General features: G+C 43.7%; 1 protein-coding gene and 1 long non-coding RNA gene across 4 annotated transcripts; one reads left to right on the top strand and one right to left on the bottom strand.

The window, feature by feature from the left end:
• Positions 1-3753: 3753 nt before the first annotated feature.
• On the bottom strand, positions 3754-10943 carry LOC143527183 (uncharacterized). 2 transcript variants are annotated; one of them, XR_013134046.1, is made up of 2 exons: positions 10840-10943; positions 3754-7487 (listed from the first exon to the last, which is right to left on the bottom strand). It is a non-coding gene; the product is annotated as an uncharacterized LOC143527183 (long non-coding RNA). The 2 variants fall into 2 exon arrangements; XR_013134047.1 differs by lacking the exon at positions 10840-10943 and adding an exon at positions 10271-10400.
• chst1 (carbohydrate (keratan sulfate Gal-6) sulfotransferase 1) lies at positions 10641-13396 on the top strand. 2 transcript variants are annotated; one of them, XM_077022216.1, is made up of 2 exons: positions 10641-10781; positions 11707-13396. In XM_077022216.1, exon 2 carries the CDS (start codon positions 11767-11769, stop codon positions 13027-13029), a length of 1263 nt encoding a protein of 420 aa, XP_076878331.1. In that variant the 5' UTR covers positions 10641-10781; positions 11707-11766; the 3' UTR covers positions 13030-13396. The 2 variants fall into 2 exon arrangements, with proteins under 2 accessions (XP_076878331.1, XP_076878332.1); XM_077022217.1 differs by having other exon boundaries at positions 10657-10795.
• The last annotated feature ends 967 nt before the right edge of the window (positions 13397-14363 follow it).

Raw genomic sequence — 14363 nt, 5'->3', positions numbered from 1 at the left:
ACTTTGGGAAAAAGGAAAACAGAAATAGAGAAAGACAGAGATTCAGAACCCTAGTTAAAGTCTTATTTAACAGATGGATATAAAGTAAATTCACCTCTTGCAGGGCCGGGTTTGTTTCTACATTTCAGTGCATCGGCATAATGTAGCACTGCAATGCCGAGAGTCTATTGCATTGCCGGCCAGTATAATGTGATTAATGTCCACAGAAGGATTATTCAGCAGGCAGCAGTGAAGTGGGTAGGCTTCATGGGAACAGTGATAGGGACCTGAGGTGGAGAGAAGTTAATGATATGTCTGGGAGCTCCAGGCTAAAACCTGCACACAGGGAGTGACGGAGAGTGTGTTGTTGAGAGAAGGATATAGAGCAGCATTTCTCCTCACCACGACACGAGAATTCAGCCCGCAGAATAGAACCGTCCCATTCAAACCCAGCATTTCACACACCGCAACACAGGCGCCAGGACACGGACCAGAGAGGCACCTTGATGATTACATCACAGGATCCCATGGTGATGCTATCACATTTGGCAGCAACAAATACCATTATGCAGCAGGGACAGGGGACAGGTGTCCTGACCAATGACAATACATGATTATGTGGCATAGTCTGGCAGGGAACGATCTGCTTCTGCTCCATGTCTCTCGGGTGGTAACACATCAGTAAAACTCATCAGGAATTAGCTGCAAAACAGGTCTAAAGCGTGTTCAATACAACCTGAGTTCCAGTGCTTCTCATCTCTGCGCTTGGACACTTCCACCCAGTGCAGACATTTCATCTATTTGAGTTGCCAGAACAGCTCAACCTGGTAAGCACTGCCTGGCAAACTCCTTATTTATCCACTGTGACTGCTGCAATCACTTGTGACTATTAGAAGCATGGACAATTCTAACTCCTCAGCATGTGACAGCTTCACTCTAACAGGTACCTAAGAACAAAATAATTAAGGTTATATACTTATTTGAGAGTTTGAATTCTGGGTACGCCCATCTACACAAAAATCAGGAAGGTTCAGTATCCACAACCTAAAAACAGCTGAGATCTGGGCTCTCTGTTCTCCAAAGGTGGTGGTCTTATGAGGAGCAGAGTCAGGAGTCAACCCTGCAACAGAAGCACTACTTAAATCTGTCACATTACCATTGTATGATAACATGGATATTACCATAATTATAATATAAGAGCGAAATGCAAATAATGTTTTATTGATGTAATTATATGGTCTAAAAGCAGATGGGTATAATAGATTATTACTGCAACCTAAACACGGATAGCACATAATTGCTTAAACAGCTGTGTCTTTAGGGCATGTGAACAACTAGACTGGGTAGAGAACAAATACATGAAATACTAGTACATATCATCAGTATTTTTACATTCTAGTGATTACAGTGATTCTAGTGGTGTTTGCATAGTCTGATGTTTGGATGGTCTGGTGTTTGGATGGGCTGGTGTTTGGATAGTCTGGTGTTTGGATGGGCTGGTGTTTGGATAGGCTGGTGTTTAATTAGTCTGGTGTTTGGATGGGCTGGTGTTTAATTAGTCTGGTGTTTGGATAGGCTGGTGTTTAATTAGTCTGGTGTTTGGACGGGCTGGTGTTTGGATAAGCTGGTGTTTAATTAGTCTGGTGTTTGGATGGGCTGGTGTTTGGGTGTGCTGGTGTTTGGATGAGCTGTACGGATCACGGCTGCTCTCCTGTGGTCTTTGAGCTTGGCCTGTACACTGGCTAAATGTTCCCACACTCACACGGTATGAAACAGGACAGAAAACAAAAGCAGGAGGAAAATACTGCAGCTCTCGACAATGGGACTGTTGTGAAGAAAGCGGCAGCAGTAAAATCACAGTGCCATCGCGGAGCTCAGCTGCCATTCACAGCTGTCATTCGCTGCCACCAAGCCCTGATACGCCCCAGTGCTGTGGAATTGCCACTGTGTTGCTAGGCACGTGTCATTTTCTTATTACGTTATTGTTACCCTGTACCTGCAAACTGATCCTCAGGAACAAAAAAGCCTATTTAACCTCACAACAGTGTATCAGCACCCAGTGATCCAGCTATCATTCCACAGATGGGTTATAAAGTGTGTTTTGTTTTGTTTGTTATAATGTGCTAATGTGCTGAAATGTATCCTAGCAAACCCCACAAAATGAATATCTCATATAGAAAAATCCAACATTTTGAACTGTCTTTATTTATTTTAAGCCATTTGCTGTCGATGGACCTTTAATGTCTATTTGCAGTTAAATATTTAATGTCTCAGTAATATCCACCATTATTGGCACCATTCAGTGTTTGTCTCCGTAATGCCAGCAGTATTGTGAGTCTAAAGCTCACTGGCCCGTCCATTGAACTGCTACTGTTCAAATGTTATCCAAGCCTCACACAGCACAGAAATGGGGAACAATTCATTTCTGTTATGCACATGGTGTGATGGAAGTGAAAGTAAAAAGACTGATTTAAGTGGAGAAGTCAGAGCTTCGGTTCACAATGTAGCCATATTTGTCCCGTGTTGTCCAAACAATAACCACAATGGCTGTCTAAACTAGGGATGTCCCGATCCAGCTTTTTGAACTTCCGATCCGATACCGATATTTATTTGCACTTCCGATCCGATACCGATATCGGCCGATACCGATACCGGCCTATCCGAGCATGTATTAAAGTTTAAAGTTATTTAGCCAACTTACTTTGTTGTCAAACTCATGTTGAAAAGCGTTTTACTCTTGATAACAAGTAGCCAGCTGAATTAGGTGTGTTTGAATAATACACAATGGTTGGTAAGGAGAAACTGACCTGTTTATTTAGCAATTAATAAACTCAAAATAGACAAAATATTAAATAACAAACAGAAATAGCATCAGTAAACCAAGGATTAAAAAGCCACAAGTGCAAATAATATTGTAAATTATATTAAAAAAAAAACACACAACCTGAGTGGAAAATAGTCTATTATTAACATTAACATTAACATCCATCAGTGCTCTTGTGTAAAGTGTAAACCAAAGCTTTAAAAAATCCGTGCACATATCGTAAACTAATTAAAAGCAAAATGCCTTCTACTCCACACTTTGCTGCTCCATCCCCATCTATACACTCCCTTCAATTCAAACGTTTCTGCCAGTGTTAGTTGTGTAGGACCTTTCTTTTTGTCTTCGGTTTTCATTAGAAACTCGTCATGTTGTTTATGGTGGTATTTTGCTAAATGCTTGATTAGATTGGTGGTATTAAAAGTTCTTACAGCTTTACCACAACGCTTGACTTTACTGTGGCATATGTTGCACTCTACCTCTTCGTCTTTGTCATCCTTTAAGGTAAAATAATCCCACACAACTGACCGATAACTTCAAATTTACACGGCGGTCCGAGATGCCACGGAGCTAAATTGGGGCAGAAACTACGCTCGTGTGCTGAAGGTGCTGGAAAATGCGGACCGGATTTTACTCTCACTAGCAAAAACTGGAAGGGATTATCTAAATGGATTATCTAAACCGGGATCGGACTTAAAAAAACTGGATCGGGAGTCTGGATCGGCATTTTCTCGTGTCTGCCGATCCGATACCGATACGCATTTTTTGCTAATATCGGCGGCCGATCCGATCCAAATATCGGATCGGGACAACCCTAGTCTAAACCCTTCATTTCTTCTTCAGCCTACCTCCGTTATAGTTGTATAAGAGCTTTGTTTGTGTTTCAAACAGAAAAGGTGTGTCCATTGTCATTAGATATAGTAACGTTTCAAGGGGCGGGTGTGACGCAGATGCAGGATTTGAAGGAATTTATTAAACAAAGTAGAGACAGGACAAAGCACAGGGAGACAACCAAGTACACAGGAAAGTAGGCAATGGGAAACATGCTAACAGTTAACCGAACTAACAGCTAACCGAACAACTAGGGACAAGAGTAACAATAAATCAATCAAACACCACATGCCACCAATAAGGAAACCCTACAGAATACAACTAAAACGACAAATTAAACGGTCATACAAACACACTACTGGATGCACTACTACGGCGACGGACAACCCTGACTACAAATGCAGTAAACATAAACAGTAGAACAGTAGAACTAGACAGTAGACAGTAGAACTAAATGAACATAAGGTCCTTTCACTCCCAAGCGTAAATCAGACACTACATAAACAGGACAGAACAGCTGAACGAACATACGATTCTTTGACACAGGTGCGAGCACCGAAGACAGGGGCGTGACAGAAAGGGGGAAACTAGGCGGGACCAGGGAGGAGGGTGGAGCTGGACGTAAAAGATATGTTAATAGATCTCCCACATCACATATAGCATGTTAACACGATTTAAAAATGGAACCAGCAATAATATATGAATATATGGATACAGTATAGGAAACCTAAAAAAAAGAAAAAAGTACATCAACAAAAATAATAGTGACGGTTGTTTTAAATGGTTTGGTTCCCATCGAGTGTAAATGAGTATTGTAACACGAGGCTCGAGGAAGCACAATGCTAAACAGAGAGCATTTTTGTACATGTTTTATTTTTTGTAAACCTTTATTTTAAACATAAAAAACAACAGTGACATGAAGTCAAGCCAAGTCTGATGAAGAACACAGACTACACACACTTAAATACACAAATGACAACAAGACACAAGTGCATAACGATACACATAACAATATCAAGACAAGAGACAGGTGTGTCGAACACATACACACCAAGACACACATGGAACCCACCACATACGGACAGGCATAAACACGTGGACACGCTCGGAGGGACGGGTCAGGGGTCGTACCGTGACAAGTATATTATCCACACATATTTCAACAGCTCACACAACTGCCTCTTCATCTCACATGCATTCTTTCACCCTGCTTTTCATCTGAGGCATCGAGCCATTACGGCCATGTAGGATTTTACGGCAGTATCGGGGACAATATAGCTGTTGGAATAATCCACTTTGAATTAGACCCAAGACAGCGGCACAAAGCTAAGACAGCAATTGCTCACACTTGAAAGCAATTTGCATGACATACATCATTATTAGAGGCCATAAAAGACATTCACGTTAAGGACTGGGTGTTTAGCAAGAAATAATATTTCCCCACTGTGTAATTTCTATGTGACCTGAGTGTTGTGATGGATCTACTGGGTTAATTAGCATCAGATGAGAGGCTTTGGTTTTAATCATCAAAGGTGCTTAATTAAACCTCTTCACTTGGTGCAAATGTCATTGTAATCTAGGAATCTGCTTTCCAGCAATGCTAATGTCAGTAGAGTGACACCATCCTGCAGAAATACAGCACCTGCTCCCCCCGCTCCCTTTTGGGAGAGAACCTTCAAGGGAGTTTGGACTTCTTGGTTTGGTTTCGAGCTCTTTTACTGACTACTTCCTCTTTCTTCTCAGCCTGGAAAGTCCTTGTTTGTGCTGTGCCACCGTGCCGGTGGAGGTGAGGGGTCTGACTCCACAGGTGACCCTGTGCTCAGGTGTGTTTTTCTGAATTATTCAGCACTGCCCCCTGAATCCTTTGTTGCTGCTCCGACCTGCTCTGCCTCCTCTCACTACTCTATAGATGCTGTACGAACTCATCCAGACATGGCGTGTGCCATTATCCTCCCGCCACGCATGCTTGTGCCTGTTTAGAATGCTCTCTGCACACTCGCTAAACCATGACGCTGCGCTTAAATGAGGGCGCTGTGTACTACAAGGTACCACTTAACTTGTCTGGCCTTCCTCAGCCGGGCCAGGGATACGCGGGCGGCCTTGACCCTGAACCACCGCGCATACAGAAGAGGCGGCGCTGATGTTCCTCAGTCTGGACCGGTGCCTGCCCTGCGAGAGAGGTGTCTGTGCCCAACGTGCCCTGTGCCCAAAGCTTCCCACTGGGATGCCATCCGGATCGGTACCCACGTGCCTCTTCCTGCCCCTGCAGACGGCGCCTGCCTTTCGGGAGAGACACTGCAGGCTGGAGAAAGATGGAAGTGCTGGATGTGTTGCAGACACCTGGGTTCCCCCCTTTGGAGCAACATATGGTGCAGAGAACAACCTTCCAAATGGCAGGAGATGACACATTACTGTATATACCTGACCACATGACATTCAATTAAGTAAATAAATGCACATTTTATTTCACTATATATGTGTCTGCGATGGAATATCAACATCTTTCCTAAGAACAGTTATTATCAGTATATTACCAGTGTCAGTATTATGAGTAACATGTTTTTAAATGACCAACCCTAGCTCAAGTTCAGTGAAGTCTTCCAAATCCCATTGCATGGCATGTCATTAGTACAGAGGGAGAGCTGTGTCTAATGTCATGACCCTCCCTCAGATGTGAGAGTCCTGCCAATACATACTATCTCTTAGAAATCCACTTTCATCAAAGTCATTAGCAGTCAATTTACAGTCAATCTATTTCAATATTTACCATTTTCATAGATGGTCATAGATGGTCACCTGTAACATCTCAATAGTAATTGTGTGCACTTAGAGGCACGTGATCTCAGACCTCTCATTGTTACAGCGAGTGTGTGCACAACTCTGACCAAGACATGACTAGGAGATGTTAAAGGCAGCAGTGAGTGTCAGCAGAGAGATGACCAGGAAAACATTCTCCTTTTAAAGTCTTACACTGAACTGCTGCAGTCGATTTTATTCTCAGAATATCTCATCTGGCTGCTTGCCTGTGTCTTATTTCTGTTCTCTTCTATTTTTGTCTTGAACAGGAAGCAGACAGCTATTACCATGAACGTCTGCTGAAGTCTAAGAACATTGAGACCTTACAACCCCAGCTTGTGATCAGAACTGCTAAACTAGGCACAGGCATACATCCATGACAGCTGTTAGCACAAACATTGTTTGAATGATGCCTGAATGAACTGAGCTCAGAGACTGTTTTGATGATTGTTAATAATATGCTGTCATGTATTAGTTTTGATTAGACCTACTATATATATGTGACGTCGTTCTGAATAGTCCTTGTATAGCGAAGGGCGAGTGTGGTTTCCTGCAGACAGTAACAGAGCTACACTAACTTCCTTTTGCTTCTGGATTAACTTTCCAGTAACTGATTTTGTATTTGGGATTAAATATTTTACATGCTGTTCCATCTGTTTTCATTTGTCCCTTGATGACTACATTCTGGAAAGCAGCTTCTAATGTTTAAGCCACATAGGATGTGCCTGAAAAGGGCTGCTAGCACCCCAGCAATATCGCTTTGAGTTTACTAGAGCACAGCATGGTAAGCCAAGCCTCTGTGGGTTTTAGCAACTTCATACACTAATTGTTACTTCAAAGTCTTTATTGTTGCATCACGCAAACCGAGCCTGTCAGCTGCTACACTTGGGAACCAGGACTTTAATAGAGAATGTTACATGTACCTTTAATCGGTCTGCCTCTCCAGGGTGTAATCAATGGGACACAGTGCTGTGTGTGCACTCTCAGGCAGAAGGCTGCTGGTCTCTCCTTCAGTCTGGCCTGGACACGGCGTCCCCTGTCCACATCCTCTCCAAGCATCCTGGAATAATTAACCACACAAAGTCTGCTCCTGTCTCAATTAAGAGTTCAGTCTGGCTCATTCCGGCGATGCAGAGGAAGAACCTTGACCTGTAGTGACCTAAATGCGCCTGGCTGAAGGTAAATCAGGAGAGGCAGGAGAGGCAGTGATTGGAGGAGAGCAGAAGCACTTTTTAGGACTGTGCGAGTGAGTTTCAGCTTGGGAAGAATAGGCAGTTTGGTTAAATGCTTGGTCAGTGGGTGTGAGCTAAAAATGTGAGGTGTGTGAGGAGAAAGAATCAGTCGGACCTCATGTGGAGTTCTGTGATAACAGGAGCTGTGAAAACGATGACGCCTGGCACTTCTCCTTCATTGGCTCATCTGTTCCCCAGTCAACACTCCCATCCTGCAGGACACTGTTACAGCCCCCCACACACACACATATTCCCCCACCCACACACCCCCCCCCCAACGCTGCATAAGGTCCTTCAGGAGAACTGGCCTTCCACTGCACAGGAGAAGCCAGCGCCCAGAACTCCAGCCCAACGTACTCTGGCGTCCTTCCCCTCTGTTTTATATTCTCCACAAACCACAATCGATTAATTGAAAGCATGGTCCGTACTCCCAAAAATGTCAAATAAACTCTGTGGAGAATGCAATGCCTGATATCTGATTCCTTCTTTTTTGAGGGAGAGACTGCACTTTGTGGCATTACATGAGAATGTCACAGACAATACATTTAAGGGGATTCTCATTGCTAATTCTAATGGTGGTATTTCCCTACAGGGATTTGATGGGCATCGCTGACCTCAGCTGCTCACATGAATTCAAACGTGAGATAAGCAATGCAGAAACTTTCCCCATCGGTACTGAGCCAGTGTTATCATGCACTCGGAATAAATCTGACCTCTTAGATGAGGGTGCAAATAGCAATGAACTCATGCTTAATTGTCTTGACTTTTAATCTGAAGCAGATCGGCAACCTGTTGACCTCGTGACTGGGCTCCAAGGACAACGGCGGAGTAGACACGACCAGCACCGGCGCCTCCTGCCACGCCTGCCTGGATTAGGAGGTGCGCACCCATTTTCACACCTCTGCTCACACTGGGTCTCTCCAGCACAAAGGGTCTGACATTTTCCAATGCTTGAGCACATACGCTGATTGAAACTGAGGGTGCATTGAACACACAAAGATAAAACTGATTTAGCTAAAGCCAGCCATAATCTCACATTTGGCAGCCTCCGTGATTGCGAGACAGCACAAGTGAGAGAAAAACCCCATTTGAGATGCAGGAGGAGCAAACACCACAGCTAGAGGAGAACCTTCCAGATGAGAGAGGTGGGAAAGAGGTCCAGGAAGTGCGAACTGAAGGTAGAACACTTTGTACAGGAAAGGTGCAGAGTTTCATTTGAAATTCTAAAGGCTGAATTCATTAGGGCAAATTCACAGCCTCAGTCTTAGGACTACTTATCTATGCCATTTCATGATGAGGTAGCTAGCATTTGAAAATGCTTGATATCAGATCAAATGCTCACAGCATAGAAACATGGGCTACGGAAAGGAGCAGTTATGTATTTTTATATATTATACATATTTAGATATTTTCTAATTTTCAGATTTTTAAAGTGCCCTATGAAAAACACCTCTTTATGCACAAAATGCCTACTCCTCTAACATGTGATTTTATATTGTATATCTCTTAATTGATTTTGGTCATTTTATTGTGTGATACACATTTTTTCTTACAATGACATGGCTGTGGTTCGATAATATGACAGACTATGCTTTCGAGTCCTCGTATCTCGAGGTCATCCAGCTCCTGGCCCTACCACGCCTGTTTGAACCACATTAAAGTCTAGTTAATGAGCCGAGGAGGTGAATCCAGGCAGTTTGCAGCTTCATGCATGCTGTGAAATCCTGGGTTGCTCTAGCACGTGCTGGAAGGCGCTGTGTTCAAACTCCATTGAAAGACGATGAAGTAAACGTCATCATTTTCAATGTTTTTTTCGTACACATTCTGGCACATGTAATTATTATTGAACAAACAGTCGGTACATTCTGCGTGAAATTGTTTCATTTATCAAATGTATGTTGTTATACCTAGCACGAAAGCGTTTTAATCTGTAAGCTTTTAAATATTTCTGCACTTTGCACACCGACCAGTCACTCTGACCGCACTTTCCGAATCTAACATTCTCGATATTATAGTTTTGCCAAATTATTGATATCTTCGTGATATTCTTAACGTCTCTAGTTTCTGAATCAGCTGTCCGCTCTCGCGCACGCACTCACACATAACTTTTCAATAAACGAGCCGCCTGGACTCATAAAACCATTTTTAGTTTGCTTTGATTTACTTACGCATTTCGATACGTTTAAATATTTAGGGAATGCTCTCTTCATTTCGTTCAGATGCACTTTTTAAAGTCGATTGTTTCCTTTAGAATTAGATCATGATCGTATTGTGGCACATCTTAGGACATTCGGTCGGTCCATTCGATATTACATTAAACGGCTCCAACTGTCCGGTGAGTAAACGGGCTAGAATCGTGTAACGATGCAAATATACCTGCAATATACCTACAAAATGATGAGACGCAATGCAATTACACAATTACGTCTGCATCAAAACGGAAATACGCACCGTATTCTACGAACATTACGCATAGCTGCCGTGAGAGTGTATCCCACGCCAGTCTTTCATCGGATGAAATCGAACAACCGCAAAGTGGAAATGGCTTTAGACTGGAATAAACCCGCTTTGGATGGCCCGAGCTCGTCCCCAAATCAATCACCACAGTCACCTGCAATATCGGCCACGCCGGGCTTCCGTGGTCAGAGGAACGGTGCCGTTTACCTTTCGAACTTGTGATTCTTTTTTTCAAACCTGACAGCCTCTTTTTTTCAAGGCGGGGAGTATTAGTAGCCTGGAGGGTTCGGGGTGGTCTTAGAGCTCGCGCTGCCACTTCAGCACACACTCCACCAGCGGAGCTGCGCGTGACTCAACGGAGCTGCGCGCGAGCGACCTGAAGCTCTCGGGACTAGTACGAGATGCCTCACGCGCGCACAGACTTTAAACGTTGTCCTTTTTCGTTTCGTCGTCGCATTGTTGCAGCTATGAATCGACTTGCATAGGGATATACACGCTTTCATCTGCCCGCACGGATGGATCAGCGTACTCGGCTTGTCGCTTCTTGATGTTAATTCATATAGACAAACCTAACACCTCCATGACGAGCTATGACAGCACTCACCAGGACCTAAAAGAATCCGCACATTTTTCTTACATTTTTTTGCCTCGTACAGCTTAACAAGGCAAGTACAACAAGGTAAAACAGTTTTTATAGGCTGCTCTGTGATTTGGTGTGCTTACCCGCATGCGTGTATTTCCAGATTCGTCCGTGGTGCGTGGCGAGCTGCATCACCGGTCACTGTCCTCTCGCTTTTTGTCATTCTGAAATTAATGCGAGTTCCGTTGCACTGCGGTAAAGCGACCAGAGCACGCTGCCCTCACTTGTTGGCTTATATATATATATATATATATATATATATATATATATATATATATATATATATATATATATATATATATATTCATAATATACGCATATGGTAATATTTGCGTAAGTATTGCGCGAGATCGTTATATATGCGAAAACTCCACAGATACTTGAAGCTTGAGTACTTTTTAAGAATTCTGTGAAAATGTTCTAAATCAATTTAAAAGTATAGCATGTTGTGCGTTTCTTAGATTGACTACAAAAAAATGGTGCAATCTAGCATCCGAAATATATATCGAAATTGCATATTTCAGAGAGTTGAGACTCTTTAAAACGCAAATACTAGTTAGATGTTCACTGTTCACTCCAGCAAGTATCAAACACGATGAAGTTTTTTGCGCTTTAAGGTTGTGTGGAAACGGTTTTAAGGTTTTGTGTTAATTCATCTTCCTTTGTAAGCAGATGATCCAAATTCATAAATATATGTTTCATAATCACTGTTTCAGGACCAATTTGTAATAGTATAGTATTCAGTAATTTATCTTAAAATAATCGCTGGGAGGCTGTTAAACATACTGGTATTAAACAGAGATCGCCTCTTACGTTTAACTAGGGACCATGTGGAAACGTGTCGTTATCTTTAATCGTTTATGTCTTTCATCAAACCAAATGTTTGCTTGTCAGTTTGCCAACTATCGATACATCAAAAAACTTACGGATACTCTTTGTTTTAACCTCAGCTGTCCCTTCGCTGATGAGCATCAAATCGGACCGCGTCATCTAAATGAAGTTACTCAGCCATGCAATGTTCTTGGAAGGCAGTGATTCTGCTAGGGTTGGCGTCGATCGCCATCCAGTACACAGCGATCAGGACGTTCACGGCCAAGCCTTTCCAGATATGCCCAGTGCCGAACCCTCTGAACTGCGCCCTGAGCCAGGAGGCGGAGCCCTTTGACCGCTCGTGCGACGAATTCTCTTTTTTGTCGTACAACGCGTCCAGGAAGACACACGTCCTCATTTTGGCCACCACTCGCAGCGGCTCCTCTTTCGTGGGCCAGCTTTTCAATCAGCACTCGGACGTTTTCTATCTGTTCGAGCCCCTTTATCACGTCCAGACCACCCTGATGCCCCACCTCTCTCACAGCAGGGCCAGCGCCGACCGCAGGGTGCTGCTGGGGGCCAGCCGTGACCTTCTGCGCAGCTTGTACAACTGCGACCTCTATTTCTTAGAGAGCTACATCAAGCCCCAGCCTGCGAACCACACCACGGACAAGCTTTTCCGACGGGGGGCCAGCAAGGCACTCTGCTCCCCGCCGGTGTGCGACGCCTTCAGCCCTAGTGATGTAAACATAGAGGAGGGTGACTGCATCAGGAAGTGTGCCTCCCTTAACCTGACCCTGGCAACCGAGTCCTGTCGAGAGAGACGCCACGTGGCCATTAAGACAGTTCGCATTCCAGAGGTCGGCGACCTCAGGGCGCTCATAGAAGACCCCCGGCTGAACCTAAAGGTCATCCAGCTGGTGAGAGACCCACGGGGGATACTGTCCTCGCGGATCGAGACGTTCCGTGACACGTACCGCCTCTGGAGGATCTGGAGGGCCACGGGGCGGAAACCGTACAATCTGGACCTGAGTCAGCTGACCACGGTGTGCGAGGACGTCCTTCGGTCAGTGGGCACGGGCACCAGCCGGCCGGCCTGGCTCCGCGGCAGGTACATGCTGGTGAGATACGAGGACCTGGCCCGCCAACCTCTCCAGAAGACCCGGGAGATCTATGAGTACCTGGGCCTGTCCATGGAGAAGGCCGTGGAGGAGTGGATTCGCAACAACACCAGGGGCAGCAACGAGGTGTCGGCCAAGCAGAAATACGGCACGGTGAGGGACTCGGCCGCCAACGCTGAGAGCTGGAGACTAAAACTCTCACACCACATTGTCGATTACACACAGACGGTCTGTCAGCAGGTCTTAGAGGAACTGGGTTACAAAGCCGTGAACTCTCCTGAGGACCTCAAGAACATGTCCATCTCAGTCATTGAGGACAAAACATTTGTACCTTTTTTGTAACAAAAATAAGCGCGCACATGCACAACTATTTTTCTAGATTTCTACTGTTGCCTTAATTTGACGCGATTGGATCCTTTGCACTATGAACTTTGTAAAGCTTGCAGTCACTCTATGAACAGCACAACAAATCAAACCAAAATGGTGGGTGGAAATCTCCAACCTGACCTCAGTAAAAACAACAGAGATGAGTACTTCTTGGCCGACATCTTTAATTTTCTTTTCTCCACACACACCTTCTGCTTAACAAGCTCCTGTATGTTTTGCCATTACTTTGATAAAGTCCAGAAACAATTTTCCAGAAACTGCAAACAGAAGTTCTACGGAGAGGTGTGAAACCATGCAATAAACCTGTCAATGTGTAAGCTGTCATCTGGATCTCTGCATATTACTACATATAACTGACGTACTACTACTCATGGTCTGAAATATCAAGGAGAAATACAGTGTTTAGTTATATATGTGGAAAAATGGAGCCTGATTATTTATTATTTATTTATATTATTTATCATGACTTCAGTGACACAGACTGACCTTCCTACAGGTTTTTGTTGTTTGGTCGTTTATATTGTAACAGCAGGATCCCACGGTGATGACCTCACATGGGGCGTTAGTGTGGCTCTAGACATAACACACATATCAGAGCTGCACGGTATGGAATTGGAATTATAGTATAGCGCATTATGCTGCAGTTGTGATACGCCCTTGTCATCTTTTATCAAAAGTGCTGAGAATGTGATGCGAATGAAGACCAGGTGATGGTGTCATTTTGAGCTTTTTCATTTTACTGTTTCTTCCTCTTCTTTAACATCTTAGTTATCACAGCCACGGCACACATTGGACTCTCGGCACACACAGGACACTCGTTGCATGCGATGCACAGGGTAAAAAGCTGGAGATTTGTTTAAGGGCTCATCTGCAAACTGCAATATTCTGTGAGATCAGCACCGAAAGGCCAATAGTGATGAAACAATGAAAAGTATCAGCCCTTAAAGACTAATACCGTGGTATTAACAGCGATTATATATTCTGCAACCTCAAATGTGTCTTTTCATTGAAGTGCTACTGTAAACTGACAGATGTTCATAAGAACTAATTGGTGTTCATAAATGATAATCAATTTTAAAAACATTATTTCTACTTACCATGACAGAGCCTCGTTATATACTTGAGCCCATGTACACTGACAGGACCTTTACGTTCTGCTTCATTACACATGAACCTTTCATAAACGCTCACAGGTGTTAAATCTGAATTAACTTCCATATGAAAATGTTACTATTGTAAAAAATGAGATCAGAAATCCTTTCACTGTTCTTGCTCCTTCTAGTTAATGA

This window comes from Brachyhypopomus gauderio, chromosome 11, assembly GCF_052324685.1.
Source record: "Brachyhypopomus gauderio isolate BG-103 chromosome 11, BGAUD_0.2, whole genome shotgun sequence".
In the NCBI taxonomy this organism is placed as follows: domain Eukaryota; kingdom Metazoa; phylum Chordata; class Actinopteri; order Gymnotiformes; family Hypopomidae; genus Brachyhypopomus; species Brachyhypopomus gauderio.
The sequence above is the reverse complement of the archived record's forward strand: the minus strand, read 5'-3'. Positions and strand labels throughout refer to the sequence as shown.

Bases quoted from the DNA above. Each gene is read 5' to 3' on its own strand.
- chst1 (XM_077022216.1), top strand. From the start codon at position 11,767: ATGCAATGTTCTTGGAAGGCAGTGATTCTGCTAGGGTTGGCGTCGATC.